At 32.6% G+C, this 27,530-nt stretch overlaps 2 protein-coding genes across 4 annotated transcripts in view; one reads left to right on the plus strand and one right to left on the minus strand.

The window, feature by feature from the left end:
- Positions 1 to 27,530, plus strand: part of Atg16 (Autophagy-related 16) — a 510,049-nt gene that overhangs the window by 50,443 nt on the left and 432,076 nt on the right. The window lies entirely within an intron of this gene.
- Positions 1 to 27,530, minus strand: part of LOC148176326 (uncharacterized) — a 101,855-nt gene that overhangs the window by 24,686 nt on the left and 49,639 nt on the right. The window contains exons 3-4 of the mRNA XM_088034169.1: positions 20,363 to 20,709; positions 3,802 to 4,003 (exon numbers count right to left, since the gene is read on the minus strand). Of these exons, the coding sequence (XP_087890295.1) occupies positions 3,802 to 4,003; positions 20,363 to 20,693 (533 nt within the window). The 5' untranslated portion in view covers positions 20,694 to 20,709. The remainder of the gene's footprint in view (positions 1 to 3,801; positions 4,004 to 20,362; positions 20,710 to 27,530) is intronic.

Consider the following 27,530-nt stretch of genomic DNA (forward strand, 5'->3'; position numbering starts at 1 on the left):
ATTGGGCGATTTCTAATTTCAATTTTTTTTTTATTTTTGTAAGTACGTTAAAGCAAACCAATTTAATTGGTTAGTTTTCTTACTTTAAACGAGTTTACTAGGTGAATCAAATTGCGGAATTTTAGAAAAATAAATCAAAATTTGTTATTAATTTTGTAAGTCCGACAGTTTTTAGACTAAAACAATAAAACGTTATAAGTATACAAAATTTTGGAATTTTAGAACAAACGGGAAGCATTTTGGGAAATTTTAATTTTTAGGGCAAACTCAAAATTGAAAGTGTTTTATTAAATTCTATAAACAACGAAATTTGATGGAATTATTACTTTAGAAGAGTTTGTCGATTCGACTAACTTTTAAAATTTTAAAAATACAAAACAATTTTTTTTTTATTTGGACGATCTATAAATTAAACATTTTTTTTCACTCTCGTAAATTTGACAGTTTTTACGTCTAAGTATTGGAATTTGGTGGGTTTTTTATTTAAGACAAGTTTATCAGCTAAACCAAAGTATATAATTTTAGAACAATATTTCAAAATTTTAGAATTTTTAGAATTTTTTTTAATCATTTTGTAAGTCTGGAAGTTTTAGCGCCAAAGCATTGCAAGTTCCTGGAATTGTTTTTTAAGCGCAACAGACAGTGCCTTTTTGGATTTTTTTAGTTATTGCGCAAACTCAAAATTAAAAGTTTTCTATTAAATTTTCTAAGTGCGACAGTTTAAAAGGTAAAACAATGAAATTTGGAGGAATTATTGCTATAGAAGAGTTTGTCGATTGGACGTAATTTTAAAATTTTATAAAGGTCAAACAAAATTTTAGAATTTTTTGTATGTTGGACGACATATAAATTCAAAATTTGTTAAATCATTTTGTGAATTTGGAAGTTTTAGTGCTAAAGCATTGAAACTTTGTGGGATTGTTTTTTAAGCGCAACAGGCAGTAAGCCTTTTTGGATTTTTTATTTATTGGGCAAACTCAAAATTAAAAGTTTTCTATTAAATTTTCTAAGTGCGACAGTTTAAAAAGTAAAACAATGAAATTTGGAGGATTTATTGCTATAGAAGAGTTTGTCGATTGGACGTAATTTTAAAATTTTATAAAGGTCAAACAAAATTTTAGAATTTTTTGTATGTTGGACGACATATAAATTCAAAATTTGTTAAATCATTTTGTGAATTTGGAAGTTTTAGTGCCAAAGCATTGAAACTTTGTGGGATTGTTTTCTAACGGAAATTCTATGAGTGGAGAAAATTTCGGATTTTTAGAACTGACAGTAAGCTTTTCGGGAATTTTTTATTTATTGGGCAAACTCAGAATTGAAAATTTTCTATTAAATTTTCTAAGTGCGACAGTTTTAAAGGCAAAACAATGAAATTTGAAGGAATTAATTATTTCGGAAAAGTTTGTCGATTGGACCTAATTCCAAAAATTTTTAAATACAAAACAAAATTTTTTAAGTATACCTACTATGTTGGTTCAAGTAAACGTTCAAATTTTTTTATTATTAATTGTGACATTTTTTGCATAAACCCAATGGGATGGGGCTTTATGAGTGTACAAACTTTTGAAATTTTAGCACAAACTGAATAGATTTTTGAAAATTTTTATTTACAATGCAAACTCAAAATTGAAAATTTTCTACAAAATTTTCTAAGTGCGACAGTTTTAAAGGCAAAACAATGAAATTTGAAGGAATTATTATTTCGGAAAAGTTTGTCGATTGGACGTAATTCCAAAAATTTTTAAATACAAAACAAAATTTTTTAAGTATACCTACAATGTTGGTTCAAGTAAACGTTCAAATTTTTTTATTATTAATTGTGACATTTTTTGCATAAACCCAATGGGATGGGGCTTTATGAGTGTACAAACTTTTGAAATTTTAGCACAAACTGAATAGATTTTTGAAAATTTTTATTTACAATGCAAACTCAAAATTGAAAATTTTCTACAAAATTTTCTAAGTGCGACAGTTTTAAAGGCAAAACAATGAAATTTGAAGGAATTATTATTTCGGAAAAGTTTGTCGATTGGACGTAATTCCAAAAATTTTTAAATACAAAACAAAATTTTTTAAGTATACCTACAATGTTGGTTCAAGTAAACGTTCAAATTTTTTTATTATTAATTGTGACATTTTTTGCATAAACCCAATGGGATGGGGCTTTATGAGTGTACAAACTTTTGAAATTTTAGCACAAACTGAATAGATTTTTGAAAATTTTTATTTACAATGCAAACTCAAAATTGAAAATTTTCTACAAAATTTTCTAAGTGCGACAGTTTTAAAGGCAAAACAATGAAATTTGAAGGAATTATTATTTCGGAAAAGTTTGTCGATTGGACGTAATTCCAAAAATTTTTAAATACAAAACAAAATTTTTTAAGTATACCTACAATGTTGGTTCAAGTAAACGTTCAAATTTTTTTATTATTAATTGTGACATTTTTTGCATAAACCCAATGGGATTTGGCTTTATGAGTGTACAAACTTTTGAAATTTTAGCACAAACTGAATAGATTTTTGAAAATTTTTATTTACAATGCAAACTCAAAATTGAAAATTTTCTACAAAATTTTCTAAGTGCGACAGTTTTGCAGTTAAACTAAAGAATTTGGGTGGGCTTTTATACCATGAATAAGTTTATTAACTGAAGAAAATTACAAAATTTTAGGACCATAAACCAAAATTTTTATTATTTTTTTATTTGTTGGGCCACCTAAAACCTCAATTTTTGAGTCCGACTGTTTTTACGACAAAACAGTGACATATGGGATCGACTTCTTAGTTCTAACGCGTTTTTTAGGTTAATCAAATTGCAAAATTTTACATGATTAAATCAAAAGTTTAGAATTTTTCAAATGTTAGACGACCTAAAGTTTCAAAATTTCTTATTTATTTTGTAAGTGCCGAAGTTTTAGTGCTAAAGCAATGAATTTGTTAATTTAGGGGAACTATATTAATGGAGAAAATTTTGAATTATTGAACTAACATTAAGTTTCTTGGAATTTTTTATTTTTGTGAGAAATTCAAAATTCAAAATGTTCTATTATTATTTTTTTAAGGGTGACAATTTTAAAGTACCGCAATGATATTGTGTGGAATTATTACTTTAGAAGAGTTTGTCGCTTGGACGAAATTTCAAAATTATAGAAGAGCAAATCAAAATTTTATGGACCACTTAATTGTTTAATTTTTTTTATTAATTCTGTAAGTCTGACAATTTTTACACTAAAACAATAAAATTTGGTGGAACTGAAGGAGTTGTATGCGTGTACAAAATTTCGGAATTTTAGAACAAAGAGTAAAAATTTTTGGAAATTTTCGTTTATGGGAAAAACTCAAAATTCAAAACATTTTTGCAAAACTTTGTATAGTACAAGTTTACGAGTAGAAGTAACTGAATTTTGTCTTTTTTTCCAAATTGCGGTTCTAAATTTTGTTTATTATCCATCGAAACGTTTCACTTCTCGTCAAGCATAATCACTTGCAGAGCTGTCTCGTCAATTTGCAAACCGATTACGTTCCAACCTCCAAACTCGGTCTCGCTCGAGGCTCATGAAGGCATGCCCTAAGGAATTCTTCACTTTCCTCCATAACCATAAATAAGAATTAAAGTATCGTTTACGGAATTATAAGATTCTTTCGATAATTACAGGTGATATCGGTGCAGCAGTCCGGAAACTGGCAGATACTCGTAAACCAAAATCAGTTTAATAGATCGAACCTTCGAGCGTTCCACAATTGGTAATGTTATAAAGTGCAAAGATAATTTATGTCAAAGGACTTTGAACTCACCTGCAATTGAATTCGGTCTCGCCAAGACACATTTCCAGACATTCCTGTCGTGTTGAAGCGGTGAGTTTGCTCCTAGCGTATCCTTGGAGTTTGTAGTTCTGGACTCTGTCGATGCACCAGGCGCGCTCGCAAGGTTTCACTCCAAGACAGTTCTTCTGAGCGTAAATTGTGAAGACAGGGAACTGCGACTTGGTCAGAGCACCTGAAAGACAAGCCATAAATTCTGTTAAACAAGTGGATTGCTAATAGCTGATGATTGCGAGCGGACATAAAATTAAAAGATATTCCAATCCGCCTCTATCTTCCGGTTAATTGCTTACTTGTATTATCGTTATAATTCTTGGCGTGCAATGAATAAATTAAAGATAACATTGCAGGGATCGTGTTAATAACTAATCCGCGATTTATCGGCGGAAAAGTAGAGTGGGCCCGAATTTCAGTGCGTTTACGACTTTGACTTTTAAATAGTATATAGTCATCATCCCCCATGAATATAGTCACTCGCAAATTGTTGTTTAGGGGTTTCTGGGCCTGACCAACCACTTTTAACGCTGGATTTAACCACTTGAGGGGGGGTAAGGGGTTGCTGAAAACCATTTGAGTCAAAACCGTCAGCGCACTAAACTTTTGACACTACTATACCTCCAATGACAAATTGGATTAGATGGAAAGGTTGGACAAAGTATGCAAATGTAGAATGGAGCGATTTATCTCATTAGATCTCATTAGCGATTTTTCTGGGGAAAACGTGGCAATAAATCCGGACTTTATCGAGTAAAACGGCCTCCACAGTCAAAGGTCAGACTTTATATGTACAAATGTGTTTAATCCCTGAGGTTACTGTCTTGTTAATTACCTATGATAAATAATCCTTTTGTTTCGCGGCTTTTTCTCACGCTATGTCTACATTTCGGAGTGTCTAATCTAATTCAACAGGTGCGAACACACGCTTTTTTTAAGAGGAAGAGGTTTTGTTGTTTACGCTCCCAAATCATCGAGCCGTTTTTTTGGGTTTTTTTTGTAGTCATGGCGAAGACAGATTGTGGTAAAATTCTAACACTTCTACAAATTGGAATTTTTGGTTTCGGATTTTTTTGGACTCTTTGAGCTTTTCAAGTCTTTTTACTTTCGAATCCGAAGATTTGGGGCTTCCAAGTGCTCTGTTTATTGGTTCCAAATTTTGATTTTCTTGAGTCGTTTTTACATTTTTAGTTTGAGAATCTGGGAATCCGAGAGCTAAATATTTGATGTTCTAATTTTCAGGTTTTTTTTTCTTCTTTTTTTATTGTTTTTCGATTTTTTGTTTTTCAGATTTTTATATTGACGAATCCTATTTGGAAAATTTTTGTGCTTTTTTTTCAATTTGGGATATGCATTTCCAAGGTACTCAAGTCGAAAGTAATAGTCAAAAATATTCTATTGAATGGCAGGATCTCACTGAATATTTAAAAATTTTGGAGAATTTGTTCTCTGTGAATCATTGGAAAAAAAAATAAAAATTAAAGAAAATTTGCCAGTGAGTTGCAGAAATTCTCAGAAAACGGAAACAGAGTAGCACAAAAATTATGAAATTTCCTCGAGAATTTTTGACGATTCTAGACAATTTCAAACTTTTTGGTAGATTCCTACAGGACCCTAAGAATTTTTTTTATTAAAATGCTACACAGCAAAGTTTCAAAGTTCTCAAAAATTTTGGCGGATTTTTAAAAAGTTTTTATTTTCGAAGGATATACGAAGGATTAGTGAATTCTAGAAGCCAGAATCTTACAAAACCTTTGGAATAAAAAAAAATAGTCTTTGAAAGAATTCCAAGAAAATCAGAATTAGATGAATAAAAAAATGGATTTAAGGAAATTGGTGCAAAAAATTTTGTGAAATCTAGGAAACTCTTAGAATGTCTAGAATATACGGAGAGAATTTTGTCATTTTGTATATTAGAATCTTACAAATCTTTTGAAAACTCTAGAAACTTTTTGATGGTTTTTGAAAGAAATCCAATAGAATAAGAATCAGGAGGATTGAAAATTTTATTCGAAGAGACCAGGGCAAAAATTCTAAAAAAATTAGATACGTAATGAATTTAATTTTTTTTGTTTGAATTTTGAAGATTTTTTAATTTTTTCTAATTGTAAGACACAGCGTCTTTCAAAAAGTGTTTTCTTTCGAAAAATTTTGTTGGACATTTCGAGGATTATTTTGAATGCCAGAATCCTAAAATATCTTTTGAAAATCTTTGGAAGCTTTTTGAGGGAAATCTAATCCAGAATTAGAATCAAAATTAGAAGAATCCAAAAATGAATTCAATGACTTTACTGGAAGTCCAGGAACGTAATTAATTCAAATGTTCTTGGAGAGCTCTTAAAAATAAAGCTCTGCGAATTTCAAAAAATTGTCAGAGGATCTTATGCCATTTTGAATGCTAGACTCCTACAAAATCTTTTGAGAGTTTTAGAAAATCTTTAAATGAAATCTACGTGAATCTGAATCTGAAGAATAAAAAAGTGGATTTAACGAGAATAGTGCAAAAAATTCTAGGAAATTAATTCAAATTTTTTTTTAAGTTTTAAAAAATGTAAGAAAAGTTCGGAAAATTCTTTGAATCTCAAAAAACTATCAATTTTAAAAATGTTTGGAGGATTTGCGGAGAGAATTTCTTCATTTTGAATGCTAGAACCTAGAAAAATTGAGTGGTGCTTTTATTGAAAGAAATCTAAGAGAATCAGAATCAAAAGAATCTAAAAATGAATTCATAGAGACAGTGCAATTTTTTTTCCAAGAACCAAATGAATTCAAAAATTGTGAAAGTCTTTAGAAGGGTTAATAAAAAAGTAAAGAAATTATAGAAAAATTTAAGAGTTTTCTACTTTTTGAAAAGAGAATATAAAGATGGAAGAGCATCTAGGCAGAAATCCAAAAATATGGAAAACTATTGACTAGAATTTACAAAAATAAGATTAATTCGAACAACAATGTGGAAATTGCAAAGAAAAAATTTAAATCGAAAGAACTGGAGGAATCAAAAACAAAAATGTAAATAATCTGAAAAATAAATAAAGTAAATCCCTATAATGAATGAAAACAAATAGTACATATTATTTACTTAAATGTAAATTTTGGTGTTGTTCATTTCCATAAAATTAAAACCATTTGCAATGCAAACAAAATTAGCCACAAATAAAGCAAATTTCCAAAGTCAATAGCCAATGTTAACCTTCGCTATTGATAATAACGACCAGTCAGCGACACTTAGAAGAAACCACAGTTTAGATAAGTAGCACATTCGCACTAAAGTAACCATTTTGCAATTTGTAATTAGCAATCTTTGCGTGTTTTTTGTGACACGTACCAAGAAATCGTTACCATACGGAAATCGTGGAGGAATTCGCACTAGAAGTCTCTAGACGCCTCTATAGTACAAGCGCTGTGAGAATTCGGCGGCGACTTGCGCTGTGAGAATTCAGTGGGAGTGCTGTACATAATTTGAATTGTACATTTTGAGATAACGGAACAAAACTGCGGAAAAAAGTGAAGTTTGCATGCGGTATCAAACAGCGAAAATGCGTAATCGCACTTTTACCTGCGCGTCAACAGGTATTTTTGTTTAATTAAGTCCGCAAGAAGCTTTCATGTTTCACGCTCGTTTACCTGAGGATACACGCAGGCTCCCTCGGGGCCCCGATCCACTTTCCCTTCGCGAATTTCATCGCGAGTGTTAAAGCCGTTTGCGTGTTGTACGTCCCCGACCTCTTCGTGAAAAGTAAAAACACGGAAATGCATCGGCGTCAAGTTGCAGGCAATCACGGCCTCCAAAGCCGTATAATTTAGGTAAAACACAAGTAGTAGGTTCGGAGCAATTTGGTCCGAGGTACTTAGATTATTCCAATTCTACCCTACAACACGTACTGCATCTGGCGTAATGATGCACGGTTTACATTGAGATTGTAATGCACGAGGCATCGTTTCCACGTTATTTACTATCTCGAAAAATACCACAAGAGCCGGAATATGCAAGTGTATCACGTTCTCGCATCTACGGACTGCTTTGTCTACGGTCAAGCGGTCGGACGTCGAAAAATTCGCCAACGACGGCTATTACCAGGGTAATCGGTTGATGGCTCAGATTGAGCGATGCGGACGAAGAAGAGCAGTTTTTATGCTCTCAGCGCGGAATTGATACATTACAAGCAGAAGAACAGATTTCTGTTTGAAGAAGTGCTCGTTTACACATTTTACATTAATTAAAGGAGGGAAAAATTTGCTTCTTAATAGTGGGCGCTTGACCCGCGAGGCGTGCCGAGCGTTTATAGTAATTGACTTTGCCTCGCACGCCTCGTTTGTCATTTATGACAAAAATGGAAAATTGAGAATTGTATACTTCGGTCTCAAATTTCAACTTTCACTTCTTTTATTCATATTTATGACCAAAACGAATAATGGCTTGTTTTAGAACCTTTTTGGAATCTATAATCTAGAATTAAAAATTTTGACACAAATCGAAAAAAGTTTTCGAGGCGTAGCTGATGTTTGTTATTTAATTTTTTGGTTTACACGCCAAAATTGTCTAGCGTAATTTTCACTTTAAATCATAGGCGCACTTCTAATTGTCACCTATGACAATTGATGACAGTAGTTAGTTAAAATCGGCTAAACATTGAATTGTGGTTGAAAAACGAAGAGCTATTGCAAAATTTGATAAAAATCGGTCGTTAAGAGCAGTGGCTGCTGACTAGTAAGAGTTCTATGGGTAAAATAAAATGTTAAGAGAAAAATCAAAAAGAACGCCACTGCTCAAAGTCTGATTTACATAATGGAAATTCAGAGAAAAATCCATGACAACGAAAAAGTCGTTCACATTTTGGTGTGGCCAATAGTACAAAATTTTTAGAATCTATCGCATTGCAGTATTTTGATAAATTTTGAAAAAACAGTTTTTTGGGAGTAGCCGGCGCTTTGTTATTCACATTTTTTTTATTTTATTCATTTTAAAACAAGCCGTTTTTATCTTATTGAATTTTTCGCATTGTAGTATTTTGACAAATTTTGAAAAAAAATTCTGCGAGGCGTAGCCGAGGTTTGCCATTTACAATTTTCAGTTTTTTTGTTTATTTATTTCAGTCATTTTAATTTACAAGCAAAATGTGTAATTATTCGTTTTACAACTTTTTGGAATTTATCAGATCGAAATATTTTGATAAATTTTGAAAAAGTCTCTGGGACGTTGCCAATTTTGGTTTTTTTACAGTTTATTTTTCTTATTTCATTTATTTTAATTTGTGATCAAAGCGTATAATAGGTAAATCGTTTTACAACTTTTTGAATTTTTTTGACCGAAGTAGATTGAAAAAACTTTTTTGAGGCGCAGCCGAGGTTTGCGATTTTATTTTTTTATTTTTTTTATTGTAATATTATTCATATCTATGATCGAAAAATAAAAATGACTCGTTTTTTAAGATTTCGAATTTTTCAAAGTGAGGTATTTTGACAAATTTTGAAAATAAGTCTCCGAAGCGTAGCTGAGGTTTGTGATTAAAATTTTTTATTTTTTTGTAATGTAATTTATTGTTATAAATAACTAAAACGAAAAATGACTTGTTCTACAACTTTTTAGAATTTTTTGGCCTGAAATACATTGACAATGTTCGAAAAAACGTCTCCGAGGCGAAGCCGAGGTTTGGAATTTAATTTTTTATTTTTCATTGTAGTGTTTTTTGTATTTATCACCAAAACGTAAAAATGACTTTTTTTATGTTTTCGAATTTTTCAAAATAATGAATTTTGACAAATTTTGGAGAAAATTTTTTGACGCGACGGTTTTGAGAGAATTAAAATCAAAATCAGAAGAATCGAAAAATTATTTAAAAGACACCACTGGAAAAATTTTAGAAAGCCCAGGAACGTAATAAATTCAAATGTTTTTGGAGAGCTGTTAAAAATGTGATGAAATTTGAGAAAATCTTTGCGAATCTCAAAAAATTATCAATTTCGAAAATTGTTGGAGGATCTTTTTTTGAATGCTAGAATCCTACAAAATCTTTTAAGAGTTTTAGAAAATCTTTGAAAGAAATCTCTGTGAATTAAATTCTGAAGCATAAAAAGACTAGTGCAGAAAATTTTAGGAAATTTTTAATGTTTTGGCAAATTTATAACAGTTTTAAAAAATGTAAGAAAAGTTCGGAAAATTTTATTGAATCTCAAAAAACTATTAATTTCGAGAATTTTTGGAGGATATGCGGAGGGAATTTCTTCATTTTTAATGCTAGAACCTAGAAAAATTTAGTGGTGCTTTTATTGAAAGAAATCTAAGATAATGAAAAGAATGAAAAATTGATAAGAAATTGAAAAAAAAACTGAAAAGAACCTAAAAATGAATTCAGAGAGACCAGTGCAATTATTTTTTTAAGAATCTAATGAATTCAAAATTTGTTCAAAAGTCTTGGAACTTTTAAAAGGGTTAATAAAAAAGTTAGGAAATGACAGAAAAAATTAAGGTTTTTCTACTTTTTGAAGATAGAATCCAAAGATGGAAGAGCATCTAGACAGAAATCCAAAAATATGGAAAAGTATTGACTAGAATTTACAAAAATAATGTTTTTTGTATTTATGATCAAAACGTAAAAATGAGTCGTTTTTTATGTTTTCGAATTTTTTAAAATAATGAATTTTGACAAATTTTGAAGAAAAGTTTTTGAGGCGTAGTGAAGGTTTTCGATTTATTTCTTTTTAATGTAATTAATGTAATTAGTTTATGATCAAAACGTAAAAATGGCTTGTTTTAACTAGATTTCGATTTTTTCAAAATGAGGAATTCACACAAATTCCGAGGCATAATTGATTTAATTTTTTTGCATTTCAATTTTGTTTATATTTTTGACCTCAACGTGTAACGGCTCGTTTTCCAAATTTTTCCAGTCGAAATATTTTGACAAATTTCGAAAACAATTTTCCGAGGCATGCCGAGCGTTTATCGCAATCATTTTACTCGGCGCGCCTCGCTAAGAGAGTTTTTGTTAAAATGCGGATTTATTCTGGATGCAAAGAAATTAAGAGCCTTCTTAGTAAAAAGATCAAAATTTTAGGAATATTCTGAAAATTTAAATCGAAAAAACACACCAAAGATGATCAAAGCGTCTTGTATTTAACATTTTCGCGTCTTGTAGATAAGAATAAGCGATGCCTTTCATCCGTTTATTGCCTTTAACATAGCAAATCTGCTAAAGTAAGCCTTTTCGAATCCATTTATCAGCTTAAAAATGACGAAGCACGGAATCGCTCGCTCGTTCATTTAACGCAAATTGTAGTAAACAAGACATGAATAGAATTTCCCGGCGACATGTTTTTCTGCGGGTGCACTTTTCGTCTTTCATGATACATCTCTGAAAATTCCGTCGGTTTTCTCGATGGGACGCTTCAGATCGACAGAGCGAATTATTGGGTTTCGAGTTTTAGACAGGAGGCACGTCTTTCCATCGGTCTCCTTATTATCGATGCCTTTTCGCGAGATTAAAATTCAAACTTTGGAACAAAATAAATAAAACATTCGGGGAATTTATTGGGAGCAGTTTTGCGAGGGCGTGTGTTGCCTTTTCAGTGAAACGCGTGAAAAATCAGCACCGTGTGCACAAGAAATTCCGAAAACGAAGTAAATATATTTGCTCAATCCGATGATGAAACGCCGCCGAGTCGACTCAATCAAGAGTTATTTACACATGTTGTAAAAACAATACAAAGTTGAAGGAAATTGTTAAATATGAAACAGAATCTTGTTCGTTTTTTAATTTACTACACGGGTGATAACCACTGTTATTACTGTCAAAAAAACACTCAACAAATTGTGTCTAAATTGAACCTTCTCCCGCTGGTAATTCCTCAGCTGACGTTGAACCGACTATACATATCTTCTTAACCACATTTCTAATTTATTTTCCAATCAAATCGAATCGCAATACATGCGCGTTCCTTGTCAAAAAAGCGTGTTTAATTACCTCTTACTACACTCTTCAATTCATTAGACAAACATACGGTGGCTCTACTGAGGTTATTCCGGATGAATGCCTCTGGATGGACCTAATATCGACATCATAACATGCAGATTGGGCCACATATCCCCGACGAGGCTTTAATTTACACGTTTCCATCAAACGCTCGCCACTGGCTGCCTCGTAATTAAACTATTCGCTGTCAGTTATAGAAACACGTTGTTCATCAAAATGCTAAACAACGGACGGAAGCGTCGGAAAAATGGAACGTCGAAAGAGACGATTCGAAAATTCCAAAATGAAATTAGCAAAGGGTCCAAGGGTTTTTGCAATTTTGTTGCTCTCCAGCAAATGCCGCGTTTTAACTCTTATAAAAACGAGTTTTTTATGCTGTTTTTTCTACGTTGTTATGGTAATAAAGCAATTAACGCATTTAGTGTGGTAATGGTCTATTACGCATTCAAAATGAATGTTTCCATTACAATCGCAATCACCACTAGTAATTAAGTTCTTACTGAACGTTTTCCTCTCTTGTGTAATAAAATATACACAACGCGGCATAAAAAATTATGTACTTACTAATCGCATTACTCGCTCAAATTTTGGTTTGGACTGATGAGGCGAGGCTTGCTGAGCGTTGTTTATATTTTAGTACCGAACCTGCGAAGCGTGCCGAGCATTTTTGCATTTTGCTTTTAAACTAGCAAGGCATGTTGAGCGTTTATGGCAATTTACTCAGAAATTGTCAAAACAAATCAAGTGATTTCGAATTAAGGTTTGATAAACGCTCGGCGCGCCTCGCTGGAATTCGATTCTCAAGAAAGACGCGATAAACGCTCGACTCCACATGCCTCGCTAGTTTGGAAATAAAATGCTATTAAGGCTCGGCATGCCTCGCTAATTTAGAAGTGTAATTCGATCAACGGTCGGCAAGCCTCGCGTTTTTATTCGAAATTTTGTTATTTAATCAACAAGTTTGTTAATGTCTGCGATTAATTTGCTCATTAACGAACAAGTTAGTTACAAAATAAAAAAAAAAGTAACGAAAATATGTTAAAAAATCGTCAAAACAAATTAATATTCTGTATGTGCACTGATTTTTAAATCAAATTCGATAAACGCTTGGCGTGCCTCGCTAATTAGGAACTAACAATTCAAGTGATTTTGAATTAAGATTTGATAAACGCTCGGCGCGCCTCGCTGGAATTCGATGCTCAAAAAAGACACGATAAACGCTCAACCCCACATGCCTCGCTAGTTTGGAAATAAAATGCGATTAAGGCTCGGCATGCCTCGCTAATTTGGAAGTCTAATTCGATCAACGCTCGGCAAGCCTCGCGCTTTTTATTCGAAATTTTGTTATTTAATCAACAAGTTTGTTAATGTCTGCGATTAATGTGCTCATTAACGAACAAGTTAGTTACAAAATTAAAAAAAAAGTAACGAAAATATGTTAAAAAATCGTCAAAACAAATTAATATTCTGTATGTGCACTGATTTTTAAATCAAATTCGATAAACGCTTGGCGTGCCTCGCTAATTAGGAACTAACAATTCAAGTGATTTTGAATTAAGATTTGATAAACGCTCGGCGCGCCTCGCTGGAATTCGATTCTCAAAAAAGACACGATAAACGCTCAACCCCACATGCCTCGCTAGTTTGGAAATAAAAAGCGATTAAGGCTCGGCATGCCTTGCTAATTTGGATGTCTAATTCGATCAACGCTCGGCAAGCCTCGCGTTTTTTATTCGAAATTTTGTTATTTAATCAAGAAGTTTGTTAATGTCTGCGATTAATTTGCTCATTAACGAACAAGTTAGTTACATAATTAAATAAAAAGTAACGAAAATATGTTAGAAAATCGTCAAAACAAATTAATATTCTGTATGTGCTCTGATTTTTAGGTCAAATTCGATAAACGCTTGGCGTGTCTCGCTAATTAGGAACTAACAAATCAAGTGATTTTGAATCAAGATTTGATAAACGCTCGACTCGACATGCCTCGCTAGTTTGGAAATAAAATGCGATTAAGGCTCGGCATGCCTCGCTAATTTGGAAGTCTAATTCGATCAACGCTCGGCAAGCCTCGCGCTTTTTATTCGAAATTTTGTTATTTTATCAACAAGTTTGTTAATGTCTGCGATTAATTTGCTCATTAACGAACAAGTTAGTTACAAAATTAAAAAAAAAAGTAACGAAAATGTGTTAGAAAATCGTTAAAACAAATTAATATTCTGTATGTGCACTGATTTTTAAGTCAAATTCGATAAACGCTTGGCGTGCCTCGCTAATTAGGAACTAACATGCGATCAACGCTCAGCATGCCTCGCTTTTCTAAAAGTCAAATTCGATCAACGATTAGCAAGTTTGGCGTTTTTAATGCAAAATTTCAAATTTTAAAATTTAAATTTGACTTGAAAATCAGTGAACATAACGAATATTATATGCTTTGGCGACTTTTTAACACATTTTTGTTATTTTTTTTAATTATGTAATTAACTTGTTTGTTAATGAGCAAATTGATCGTTAAAAAGTCAAAACATATTAATATTCTTTATGTTCACTTATTTTGAAGTCAAATTTGATAAACGCTCGGTGTGCCTCGCTAGTTAAGAGCTAACATGTTTGTTTAAAATTGAAATTCGATCAACGCTTGATCAATCAATCAATTTGCTCATTAACGAGTAAGTTACAAAATTAAAAAGAAAATGAAACTGTTGAAAAAAGTCGTCAAAACAAATCAATATTCTTTAAATTCATTGAATGCCTCGCTGAAATTATAATAAGTTAAAAGTAAGACGCTATAAACGCTTGGCATGTCTTGCTAGTTCGGAAGTAAAATGCAATTATCGCTTAGCAGGGCTCGTTTGTTAAAATGTAAAATTTTATCAACGCTCAATGCGCCTCGCTAGTTCAGAAGTAAAACTTGATCAACGCTCGGCAAGCCTGGCGCTTTTTAAGTCAAACTTTGCTATTTAAAGAACAAGTTTGTAAATGATTGCTATCAATTTGATCATTAACAAACAACTTTGTTGTAAAATTAAAAAAAAAATACGAAAATGTGTACAAAAAGTGTAAATTGGAGAAAATTTGACATCTGTTCATACGTGACATTACTTAAGATCTTTCAAGGTGATTATTAGTATTTATAAAATAAATCTAGCAATCTGAGTCTCTGAGACTACCACGATGCCTTTTTCGTGATTTGTTTTATAAAGGCACCACTAACGTCTTTTTACTTATGCCCACCAGTCATATATTAATGGTTGGTTAATATGTGCCATTAACGGACGATTTTAAATGTATGGCTGGTGTCAACGGAAAAAATTAATTCTATTCGAGCAACCTTGAGAAGGATTTTACGGCTAGATCGCAGTGGGCGAAAAAGGCGGCATGTGCTAGAGAGTTGTAAATCTCTTCAGCGTGAAAATGATTTTTATTTTGATTTTAAGTTGGAAATCTGTCAGTGTAATCTTGTTGGCGCACTGCAGTTTTTGTGTAAAAGATGTAACTTTGCAATGAAACGAACTGAAGGCTTCGCCTCGCGGCCTCTATAGAGAGTAAAACTGATCCCCAAAACGAGAAATCTACTTATTTAGTTCTCATTGTTATTTTAACCCTACAAGCTTGCATTTTGCTTGAAATCGTGCGTGCATTCGCGAGCTTCTTTCATTTGCACGATTTGTCTATCCAGAGCAAAGTCCAAACGCACGAGCGATGTTCACTTTATCGTTTCCCATATCAGCAATAAACCGATTTTAAGTAGCTGACGTTCGTCAACGATGCTTAAACCCAAAGGGGCATCACTAAACCGATTTCGGTTGAAATCAATTCATTCATAATAAGCCGATCGCTCCGTCGAGCGTTTTAACGGGAGTTAATGTGTTGGTGCGAAGCATTTAAACTCACGTTTTGTAAACAAAACGTTGATGAAAGGAGTTATTAAAAATGAGCCGAACCGTTGTCTTCCGTGGTTTTTTCCGGAGTTTACGGTTTTATGAATTCACCTTAATTACAGGAGATTTACATTCCTAACTATGCGGTCATGATGGAAAAAACTTTATAATCCAATAAATTCCCAAGTAATAAGCATCGGTCACAAATAATAGTTTACACATTATTTTAACAAGTGTTCGCCGAGCACGTACCTCCGCAAATGACCCTTAAAACATTTAAATAATTACCGCCGCAAAAACAAAACCGCGATAGAACGTTGATAAATCTTTGCGGTTTCTGGTCGCTGGTCCGAAAATAAATTCACCACATTTCGTTGAAAATCTTATTGAATTTTGTCAGTGCGTTTGTCGCGAAAAAGTCCAAGCCGTTTCTGTGCAATGAACGTAACTAAACCGAACACGTACAAAGCTCGGCTCACGTTTTAGATACTGTTGTAGAATTTCTTGGATTTGTTTGACAACAAAATCACTGAACGGTATGAGAATGGTTTACTTCTGCATCAAGGAGGATTTTTTCTGCCGCGCGGACTCCGCATGCTTCGTTTCCGGATAAGCGAAGCACGTCCTGCTGCAATTTTTCAAGACGGAGCGGTTAAACTGTTTTGTGTGATTGCGAAAAGAAAGACACGGAACGGATTGTGAAGCGAAGCTGTTGTCTTATTTTGTTTCTTTTCAAAAGTTAAGCAGTTAATTGTCAAGGAAGGGGTTAAGTGCATTGATCGTAGAATTCGTCACGTTTTGAGATTTTATTTTGACTTTTTTGGGTCTTTTCAAAATTTTGGAAAAAAAAATTGAAAAAATTAATTTTCAAACCTCGGCTACGCCTCGGTTTGCACTTTTTTTTATCTTTATCTTTATTTTAATTTATAATTTTCCAAATTTCTAGAGATCAAGATCAGAGGATTTCGAAAAATTTAGAACAGTTTACTAATTTTTGTTCTGAGGCGTACGAAATGTGAACGATTTTTTCGTTGTCATGGATTTTTTTCTTAATTTCCATAATGATTTTGATTTTTCTCTAAACATTCTGTATTACCTATACAACTTTTTCTCATCAGGAGCCACTGGTCTTAGCGACCGGTTTTCTTCAAATTTTGCAATTGCTCTTGGTTTTTTGACTACAGTTCAATGTTTAGCCGATTTTAACCAACTACTGTCATTAATTGTTATAAATGACAATTAGACGTGCGTCTTTGATTTAAAGTGAAAATTACGCTAGACAATTTTACCGCACACATTTTGCTGTCGTCAATAGTAACCGTGGTTTGCGATTTTAATTTTAATTTTTATTCATATTTAAGACTAAAATGTAAAATGGCCCATTTTCCAATTTTCTATAGTTTAAAATTAAAGGATTTTAAAAAAATTTGCAAAAATAAATTTTTAAACCTCGGTTACGCCTCGGTTTGAACTTTTTTAGTCGCAGTTATGAAGAAAATTTATGATAGCACCCTTTCCAAATTTCTAAAGACAAAAAAAATTTGAAAATTTTGCTAATTTTGATTTCAAGGCGTATTTGAGGTATGCGATTTAAATTTTTTTATTTATTCGTATTTCATTTGGGTCTATTATCCAACTATCTCTGCTGTGTATGTATACTGTTTTAATCACAACAATCGCTAAAACGTATATTGGTTTGTATCCGACTTTCTAAACCCCAAAATCGAAGAATTTTGAAAAATTTTTGGAAAAAATAAATTGCATACTTCGGCTACGCATCGATGTTCTTTATTATTTTATTCAAGTGTTTTGTTAATTTTTATATTATATTTATTATTTCAATGACGGCTAAAACTTTTTGAGCTTAAAATCGAAGAATTTTGAAAAACTTAGAAAAATTTAAATTGTAAACTTTGGCTAGGCAACGTTTAGTATACTATTTCATTTACAAATATAACTTAAACATACATACATACATGGATTCATATTTTGACTTTTTGGAGTCTAAGATCGAAGAATTTTTAAAAATTTTGGCCAAAAATTAAATTGCAAAAGTCAAAGAATTGTTCGATGAACGTTTATCATTCAGATTTGCACGGCTCTTTAGCAAATGCCGCAAACATTTCTATTCAGTCGTAGTTTCTACAATTGTTCGAATATAAATGGCTATTCCAACTTTCTAAGAAAAAAAAATTTATTTTGGATTTTGAAAAACTAAAATTGTATACTATACCTATATTTTATTCACAAAAATGGCTAAACTATAGATATATAATCGATATTCCGACATTTTGAGACTAAAATCGAAGTGTTTTGAAAAATTTTGGAAACGAATTGTCAGATGCTAATTTTGGTTTGAATGGGCAAAAAATTTTATACAAATTTTGTACAGTTTTTACGACTCTCTAGCAAATGCCCTAAATATTTCTATCAAGTCGCAGTTACTCTAGTTGCTCGAATGTAATTAACTATTTTGGTTTTCTAAGGTCTAAAATAAAAGTATTATCAAAAAATTAATACTTTTTTATTCACATTTTAGATTTTGTAAAGCTAAAATTGTATACTATTTTGTCTACGAAAATATCTAAATCATAAAACTTGGTCATGTTTTAACTTTCTTGAGCCCAAAATTGAAGTTTTTGCAAAATTTTGAAAAGAAATTAATTACAAATTTCGGCTACGCCTGGTTTGTATACTATTTTATTCACAGTGATCGCTAAAACGTAAATTGGCTTATTTTACAGTTTAAGTATTTTGAAAATTTTTGGAAAACATTGCTACTGTGTTCATGACGATAGTTAAATTATATATTGATTAGAGTGTCTAAAATGGAAGTATTTTGTAAAAGTTGGGAAAAAAAAACTCGGCAACTTTTTGGTTTATATAATATTTTATTTACGAAAATGGCTAAAATTCATACATATAGGAACAATTTGTTAATGTTTTAACTATCTGGAGCTCAAGGTTTGTTTACTCATTTATTTACAGTAATAGTGAAAACATATATTGGGTCATTTTAGAAATATTTTAAAAAATCTTGAAAAAAAATTAATTACAAACGTTGACCAAGTCTTGGTCTGTACTCTATTTTATTCATTAAAATGGCTAAAACAAATACTTGTTAATATTTTGAGTTTCTGTAGCCCAAAATTGAAGTTTAAAAAAAAATCTCAAATATCGTGATTTTATAAATGTTATATATTTTTTCCTCATTATTGTGAATAAAATAGTATACAAACCTCACCGACCCCTCGGTTTGCAATCTCGGCACTGCTTTCCTATTCTCTCCGCCGCCATTTATAATTAGTTTCGAATATTCCTCGCAAAGCGAAATTCACCGACACGTCCAAGAAATCATTTTTACGAGGTACGTGAATTCCAATTTCAATGTGTTTAACCCATTTATAGACAATTTGTGGCTTACTGTGTTTCTAGATCTAGACTCTAAATTGAATTTTACCTACAGTTACCTGAACTAAAACATTCGTAGAAACCAAAGCTGTGTACTCGAAAGTAGATTTCAGTTATTTCATTACAGTTAGCACATGTCAGGATTTGATTTCATCGAACGTGAAGGTGATGGTCAATTTAGATAAATGAAATAATTTCCATCCTTCGGGTAGTTCGTTTCTCGCCCTTGCGCCGTCTGAGGTCCGGCATCGATTTTTCCTTCTTTGGCGAGAAGCAGATTGACGTTGTCTGCGTGGTTATTTCATTAAACCAGCCTCGAGTGTTATCAACTTCAAGTGGAGATTCTGCACTCTTGAAGTGTTGTAGATGGTCTGGCAATAACCCGGACCTCCCCGTTTAACGAGGCCGGAAAAAACCCTCGAAGCAATGAGATTTGTACAAACTTCTGACAGCTGCTGATGTGAATCGTGACGCTGCGAAGAGGTCACAAAGACTCGGAGGGTAATTAACACTTGTTTTTTTCGCAAGAATTGGAACGAGTCGTTACGTTGTTATGATGAAGATCCCGAAGAGACGTCACGAAGGTAATAGGTCACTGTGTCTGCCTCGGTTTCGAAGAGTTCGACATAAATTATAACGTTGGCATCCTGTCATTACGATTTTGCTGATTAAGTCAGCAAATGGTGTATGTTCGAAGATGGAATTCCAAGAAGTGCTATTAGGATTCCTCGTTGGATCATTTGTTGGTTTTGTCAGACAGATTGACAATATGAAATACACACATCGCGGATCTATCGTCTAGACCAAGGAGGTTTTTTCCCGTCCGATCGTTGTCATGCAAGATTCTATCTCCAGATTACGCGTATTCTAGCGTGGGAACAAATCGATTGACATTCAGTTTTAGCGGGAGTCATGCGCATCCAACACGCAAATGTTTCTGATTAGGGACTCAATGACTAATGTTGTCGTCTTCTTCTGTCCACGTTTCCAAAAAGAAAAACTCCACAATCCGTGCCTTCACGTGCTGGAGACTTATCACCTGTCTCTTAATAGCAAGACTTAGGAAATAAAAGATGTACACTTAACTATATCGAAAATTTAATTGCCCATTGCAACGCGACGAGATGCAATTTACTGCAAATTGCTGTAATTAATAATTATCCCCCGTTAAAATTACACAACAATTCGTTGTCTTCGGCGGGGGACGGGGTCTAATTACTGACAGACATGAAAGTGGAGGGGCTAAACAGGTGACCATCTGGAGAAAAAAAAACTCACCAGGCAAGACGTCGGCGTTGGAGCTGAAGAGGACACAGAGCCCCGTTTCGTAGTTCACAGATTGACACGAGTCGTTCCCTTGGCACGTCTCCAGACAATCGGTGAGCATCAACGTCCCCGGAATGGAATCCAGGACATTTCCGGGTGCAGAAAACACGTAACCGGTTATCAATTCGAAACCGATAAGTTCTGGATCGCAGTCGTCCAATGGACTCGGAGGTGGCGCCGGTAACTTGTCAGGAGCTTCTACCACTTCCGCATCGGCATCTTCGCCACGAGTGTAGGCCGCCGCTACCATTAGGGTGAATAACAGTCGTTTCATCCAACTCATCGTGTGTCAGTGTTATCTGGAAGAAATAAATCGTTAAAGTGTGGAAAGAGCAATTATGGATGGATATGAAAAGGACATAAAATTTCTCTAGTTATCAGAACCAGAAATGTAACGTTATGATCCGTGGAGACCACACGAAAGGCAGAGGCGGGGATTCGCATTGGTTGTTCGCGTGGAAAGTCGCCGTTTCAAGCTTCTGTGGGTGGCGAGATAAATCGGCGGGGTTCTAGAATCTGTTTTCAGGATTTTGATTTTTTTTTAAAGTTTAATAACAAAATTTGGCTGCTCCTCGGATTTTTTTTTCGCCGACTACCATGACTGACATTTCAAAATTTTTCACAATTATCATTAAATTTTCAAATTTTTTTGAAATTTTCGGAATTTTTTTGCATTTTTTTTTCAATATACTTTATGATCTAATAGATTTTAGAAAGTTGGGAAATTATTTTTTATACGGTTTGGTTATGACTGAGAACATATAGAACAAAAATAAAATCAAAAAAAATATTTTTAAAACGTTTTGAAATAAAGACACTTTAGAGAGTTGGAAAATTATTCGTATAAGTTTGAGTAATGTTCATAAATAAAATAAAAGACCGATCGAGGCGTGGCCGAGGTTTAGATTTTAATTTTTTAAAATTTTGAAAAAAAAAGCAGGAATATAAAGTTACGATTCTTGGAAACCACACGAAAGGCAGAGGTGGAGGATTCTTTTCAGTTCTTCGCGTGACAAGTTGCCGTTTGCCGTTTCTGTAGGTGTTGAGATAAATCGCCGTCTTTTTAGAATAAATTTGATGAAAACATTTCGAAAAATTTTGCAAAAAACATTGGTAGGAACTTTTTTGTTTTCTATATTTTTCACAATCGAAAGTAAAACTTTGAATGGTTTTTTTCTCAATATTCTAGAGTTGATCAAATTCTAAGATCAAAATTTTTGTTTTTGAATTTTATTTGAAAAAAGATAAAAGCCAAATTTCGGCTACGCTTCGGTTTGTGTGCCGTTTTACTTGCGGTCATGAATGAAACGTATAATAAGCTATTTACAACTTTCAAGTCTAAAATTAGAGTATTTTGAGGATTTTTGGAATTTTTATTTCATTTTCAAAATTTTTTAATTTTTTTTGAAGTTTCAAAAAAAATGAATTAACATTTGGATACTCTTTGGTTAGTCATTACTATAAAAAATAAAACTTATAATAGATCATTTTCCAACTTTCTAGAACCTATTACATCAAAGTACTTACACTGCTTGAAAAATTTTTGAAAATTCTAATTTTTTTAAAATATTTTTTTTTTGTTCAAAATCTTTTAATTTGATTGATTTTAGTAAGTTGGAAAATGACCATTTGTGAATAAAACAGAAAACAGCCGAGGTTTGGAAAATCAATTTTCAAAATTTTGAAAAAAAAAATGGTTGAAGTATAAAGTTATGATTCTTGTAAACGAGGGGAAAGGCAGATAAAGAATTTATTTTGGTTCTTTGCGTGAAAAGTCGTCGTTTGCCGTTTCTGTAGGTGTTGAGATAAATTACATAGAATATATCTGGCAAAAGTGTTTCGAAAAATTTTGAAAAAATATAAGGAAGAAATTTTTCTATATTTCTCACAATTATGAGTAAACTTTTAATGGTTCTTTTCCTAATCTTCTAGAGTTTGATAAATTCTAAGATCAAAATATTGTTTTTATTTTTTTTTTGAATTTTTGTGCAAAAATATACACACCAAACCTCGGCTACGCCTCGATTTGTGTACCGTTTTTGATTTGAGTTGATTAAAACGTTTTATTTAATAGGCTATTTTCCAACTTTCTCGAATCTAAAGTAAGTAAATTTTGTGGGATTTTTTAAAAATTATTTGAAATGTTTTTTGAAAATTTTATCTTGTAACTTTTGAGACGGCTTTGGTTTAGTTATCACTAAAATTTATACACCTCACTTCACAGTTTTTTTCTAAAATCTATCAGATCGCAGTACATATTTTGAAAATTTTTAAATTTTTGTTGTATTTTTATTTGATAGAGTTGAAAGTTGGGAAATCTTGATCATTACTGATTTTTCACTAACATGATCAAACATTCTAATGGTTTATTTTCCAATCTTCTAAAGTCTGATAAATTGTAGGATCAAAATATTTTTTTATTTATTTATTTTTTTTTCAAAAAACCTAACATCTAACCTTGGCTACGTTTCGGTTTGTGTACCGTTTGTAAATTGTAAACCTATAGTACTTATTTGAAGATTTTTTGAAAATTGATTGAATTTTTTTTGAAAATTTTTAAGCAGCGCTTCAGTTTGCATACTATTTTTTTTAATGGTCATTTTCCATCTTTTCAAAATCTATCACATCAAAGGAAGTAGATATTTTGAAAATTTTTTGAAAAATTGAAATTTTTGGGAAAATAAAAAAAAATTGATAAATGTGGCATGATTATTCATAAAATAGTTGTACCATTGGCACATATTTTTTTCAAAATTAAAAAAAAAATGCACAAAACGTTGATCAATGTAGACCACCCAAAAAGGAGCCGTGGAGGATTCTTATAAGAAAAGTCTCCGCTTCTGTAGGTGTCGAGATAAATCTCCGCGTATGTTGGTCGTCCTAGAATACAAATCCGTGTAATCCAGCGCAAGAAATATGCAATTTTAAACAGACGTAATGAGAGTTATTACCTCACTTTTACATGAAAACTCGTTTGCGGCAATTGTTACGAACGTGCAACAAAAGTCCCTGAAAAATTAACTAGGACGTCATCCAATTTGTATCCTGTCTTGATACGTGCATGTTACTTTAATTATCATTAACGTTATTCTTGAAGAGGATGCGGAATAATTGAAACGTACCTGTAGGAACAATAATTGGGCACGTTTTGTAATTTTCGAATTGTAACGCTGTAAGCGGTAGTCGCCGTTACAGCAAAAAAGCTTCCTATCACTTTCCTACGATTTACCTGACACGGTCATCGGAGATTTTATGGTCGTGTTTACAGTTCGCTTACATATCTACTAATTATTTACAGCTGTCAACAATCGTGATAGTGGATACTTTATGTGACCACAAAGATATGTTGTTAAAGTGGCGCTATTCTAACCCGAGCCGACATCGGTCGCGGAGGTTTACAAGTACTTGGAGCTAATTGATCATATATAAAATGATGACAGTATATTATGGCCGGTGATGAAAGACACTTTTCAGGCGAACTTAATACCTCACGACTGCGAGAGCTGGTACTTTACGGTACTGAAACACTTCCTGATTTCGCCATAAATCCCGAAGTTGGGAATAAATTTGTATACACACCACTTTTTTTTTCTTTTTTTTTTGTCTTGTCGGCTAAGAATGAAAAACTCCCGGAAATATCGGCAACAATTCGCAACTGTTCATAAATCCGTTCGATTTGCTTGGTCGTTGTCCTTCCGAGTCCACTGCACCGTCCACTTGTTCCGTCTGTTAATTAGTCGGTTTTGTTCTGCATGACTCGTCCGAAAACTTGTAGTTTTAGTAAAAAACCTCTCGTCTTTTGGGTCGTTTTTTCTCCGGAAGTTGGAAAACTGGAGCGCATTCTTGTGAATTAATTAGTAAATTGAATAACAGAATCTCCCCGCTGTCTTAAGGCGAGTGCAAGACTCGTCGCTGGTCAGAATTCGAGCTGAGCTGTCACATCGGGAAGGTTGTCAAGCGGTACCTCTGTTTACAACACCCCTTACTGTGCTATCGTAAAGTGATTGTAAAATGATAAATGCTTATTTTGCCTCTGTCTGGTAGAAATACTTTTTCATGGGTAAAATAATATGAATCAAAAAATTTTATTTTAAAATTGTCAGTACATTAGTACGTTGTTCAAAAAATAATTTAAATAAAGTCCATTTGAATAAATTTGGCCGCTAGCTCTAACGCAGTACTTCGTGAACTAAAATTGTCACTTTGACAGATTCGAGTGGTTCAAAAAAGTTCTCTGCAGTGATCCTGTTTGATGCATTGGAAATTTTTGGATTTTAGAAAATTCGCTTTTCCTCTGCGTAAAATCGCTTATTACTTCAACAAATTATAGTTATTTTTAACGCAAAGACAATAAACCAATAATAATTTTTGACAAATACGTTTCACCCAGGTCAGCCCAAGTTTAACTACTATTTTTTGCCACTTGAATCTGTCAGTCTGACAATTTTGGTCCATAGCGTACTGAGTTAGAGCTAGCGGCCAAATTTATTCAAATGGACTTTAGTCAAATAATCAATAGATTAAAGTATTATTTAATATTAGAATGCCAAACAGAAATTTTCTAAAAAAAAACTAAAATCTGTTTTATGTTTTATTTTATTTGTTTTCAAATAGATACGTATTTGGTATAAAGATACAAAAATACATAGTATAGTAATGTGTATTTGTACATGTTAGTAAGTATTTATAAAAAAAGTGGTATTTACATAATAGGTACTTATTTACAATATTGACAATTAACTAATACATACAAAGGAAATTTATTGGATCAATTCTTCGTGTTGACAAAAATTATCAAAATTACAATTTATTCCCAAACACCAAATTTTGTCAAAAAATGCTGAGGCGCGTTTCGATAGCAATGCTACCATCATCAGTTTAGCATTTTTTGACAAAATTTGGTGTTTGGGAATAAATTGTAATTTTGATAACTAACACATTGGTAATACAAACACAATGACGGCGGATCGGCATATATAATGGAACATAATTGAAATGGAAATATAATATAAAAAGTGTAGACAAAAATATTAACATTATGTACACAATTTACCTGTCACGAATTGGCATCGACCTTTGTTTCCTAGAGTCAATTAATTCCGGCAACATGTGATCAAAATAAAACTTAATCAATTTTGGTTCCATTTTTTCTTTCCAAAAAGTTGTACACATTTTTTTCGTGTTATTCTTAACTGCCGTTGGATTTGATAATACCAATTATGATTTGAATTTATAATGTATGTTCCATTTTTTTCTAGTTTCTAGAAGTCAACCTTTTTATTCGCCACCGCATCTTTAAAGTTTGAATGAAAAGCTATATTTAATTTCAATAATTCCGTCTTCCTCAAAAAGACCGTCTGGTGTGGCTTCCAAAAATTTATATTCTTTTCAAAGGAACAAGATTTAGTGGGTTTTTCAGTAAAAGTTGAACCGGCCGGCGGCAAAATGAAAGAAATTGTCATTACCTAGTAAAACTCCGGTCAGTTTCTTAGATAAATCCCAATCCAATGTTGCAAACATCAGGTAAATTATTCGGTCAAGTTGCTCCATAGAGTCTTACCATTCAAAACAATTTTGTTTCGTTTTTCATTCATTGATGAACTTTTAAATTTTAGAGAAATAAGAAAGAAATAAACATAAATAATAAAATATGTAATAAGAAAAATAATAATAAATTAGTATTTTATTAAATTTCATTTTCTAAATTTTACGTCCAAAAAACGTGAAATAGTCGAGAAATTAATTCGTGTGTCATTGAAAGACTTTAGTTGAAAACATGACTATAAATTGAATGAATGTTCATACTACATAGTTGTTTTTATAATTTCATTTATGAAATTTCGTTGTGCTTGTACTTATTAGCACTTTTAATAACCCTCTTCTAAATGTAACCATTTTATTATCCTCTGTGCGAAACAGGCAGGTAAAAATTTTAGAAGAAATCTCTTGATTTACAACTTCCAAAGCTGGTGAAGAAACCGCAAATGAGGGTACGCTTATAAATCAGCCTAGTCGTAAATTATCAGCAAAGTTCAGAGCTTCGATTGAAAAATTTTTGGTTTATCTCTCACATAACTAGACCAATTTTAGTGATATCGATTTAAACTTAGCGGGAAAGTGTTTTTGAAAGTGTTCTTTACTAATTCTAAGTTTAAAAATTCACAAAAATCGGACATAAACTTCTATTCGTAAAACTACCCCTAAATTATCGAATTCTCAAGTCATTTAACTTTTAAATTAAATGTTTTTTGTCAATGTTTGATACTTAGTTTTAGAAGAAAATGTGAATACAAGCAGTTGAAACTGATACATCAAAAAATAAGCGAAATATTTAGACGATACTTTACATGGGATTCTCCATAAGAAAAATGTCTTGGCACTCGCCTTAATAGAATCTTAATTCGGAGTCGTTGACTGGAGTTGTAAAAAACGCGCAAATTAGCAGAAGAAACTGAAAGTTATGTGGGGTCAGAAGGTCCTGAGACACCACCTTTACCAGGAGGTAATGTCCTGATAATTGAAATGCGACGTGCAGGTCACTTTTACTTTTCAGTGTCAATGTTATAATGAGGTCGAACGGAGACAACAAGACGCAACTTTTGTCGGCAGAGCCGGACAAAGCGGCCACGATTCTTGTCGATTTTCGGAAGAACATGTTATCACGTCCTCTTCCTTCCATTAATAACTCACATTTAATGGGATGATGGATAGGAAAATTGTAATGCAAATAAGATTCCGGCAATTAAATTGTCTCGTCACGTAATAAAATCTCTTTACCGTTGCCTTTGGAACATCTATATTTATCTGCTGTTTCCTGGAATCATATGAAAATGTCTATTTATAAGCAACTCAACGCCATGACAAAGCATTGCCAACTGTATAATATTTATTCTTTGATTAATTAAATCGCGAGATGCATTCGCCGCACGCATCGAGAACTTTCATGAGGTTCTTGACTCTACCAATGATAATTCTGGGCAATTTTCTCTCAATTAAAATGGGTGGACCGTGATATAATTTAAGCGAGGAATCGCAGAACCGTGCTAATGATCTCCGAACTGGATTAGCACCTATAAGCATCGCGTAATGTATGCAAAAGTCGGATTTGCATATGCAAATC

The sequence above is a fragment of the Gnatocerus cornutus genome, chromosome 4 (assembly GCF_029298725.1).
Source record: "Gnatocerus cornutus isolate USDA-ARS CGAHR chromosome 4, icGnaCorn1.1, whole genome shotgun sequence".
Classification (NCBI taxonomy): Eukaryota; Metazoa; Arthropoda; class Insecta; order Coleoptera; family Tenebrionidae; genus Gnatocerus; species Gnatocerus cornutus.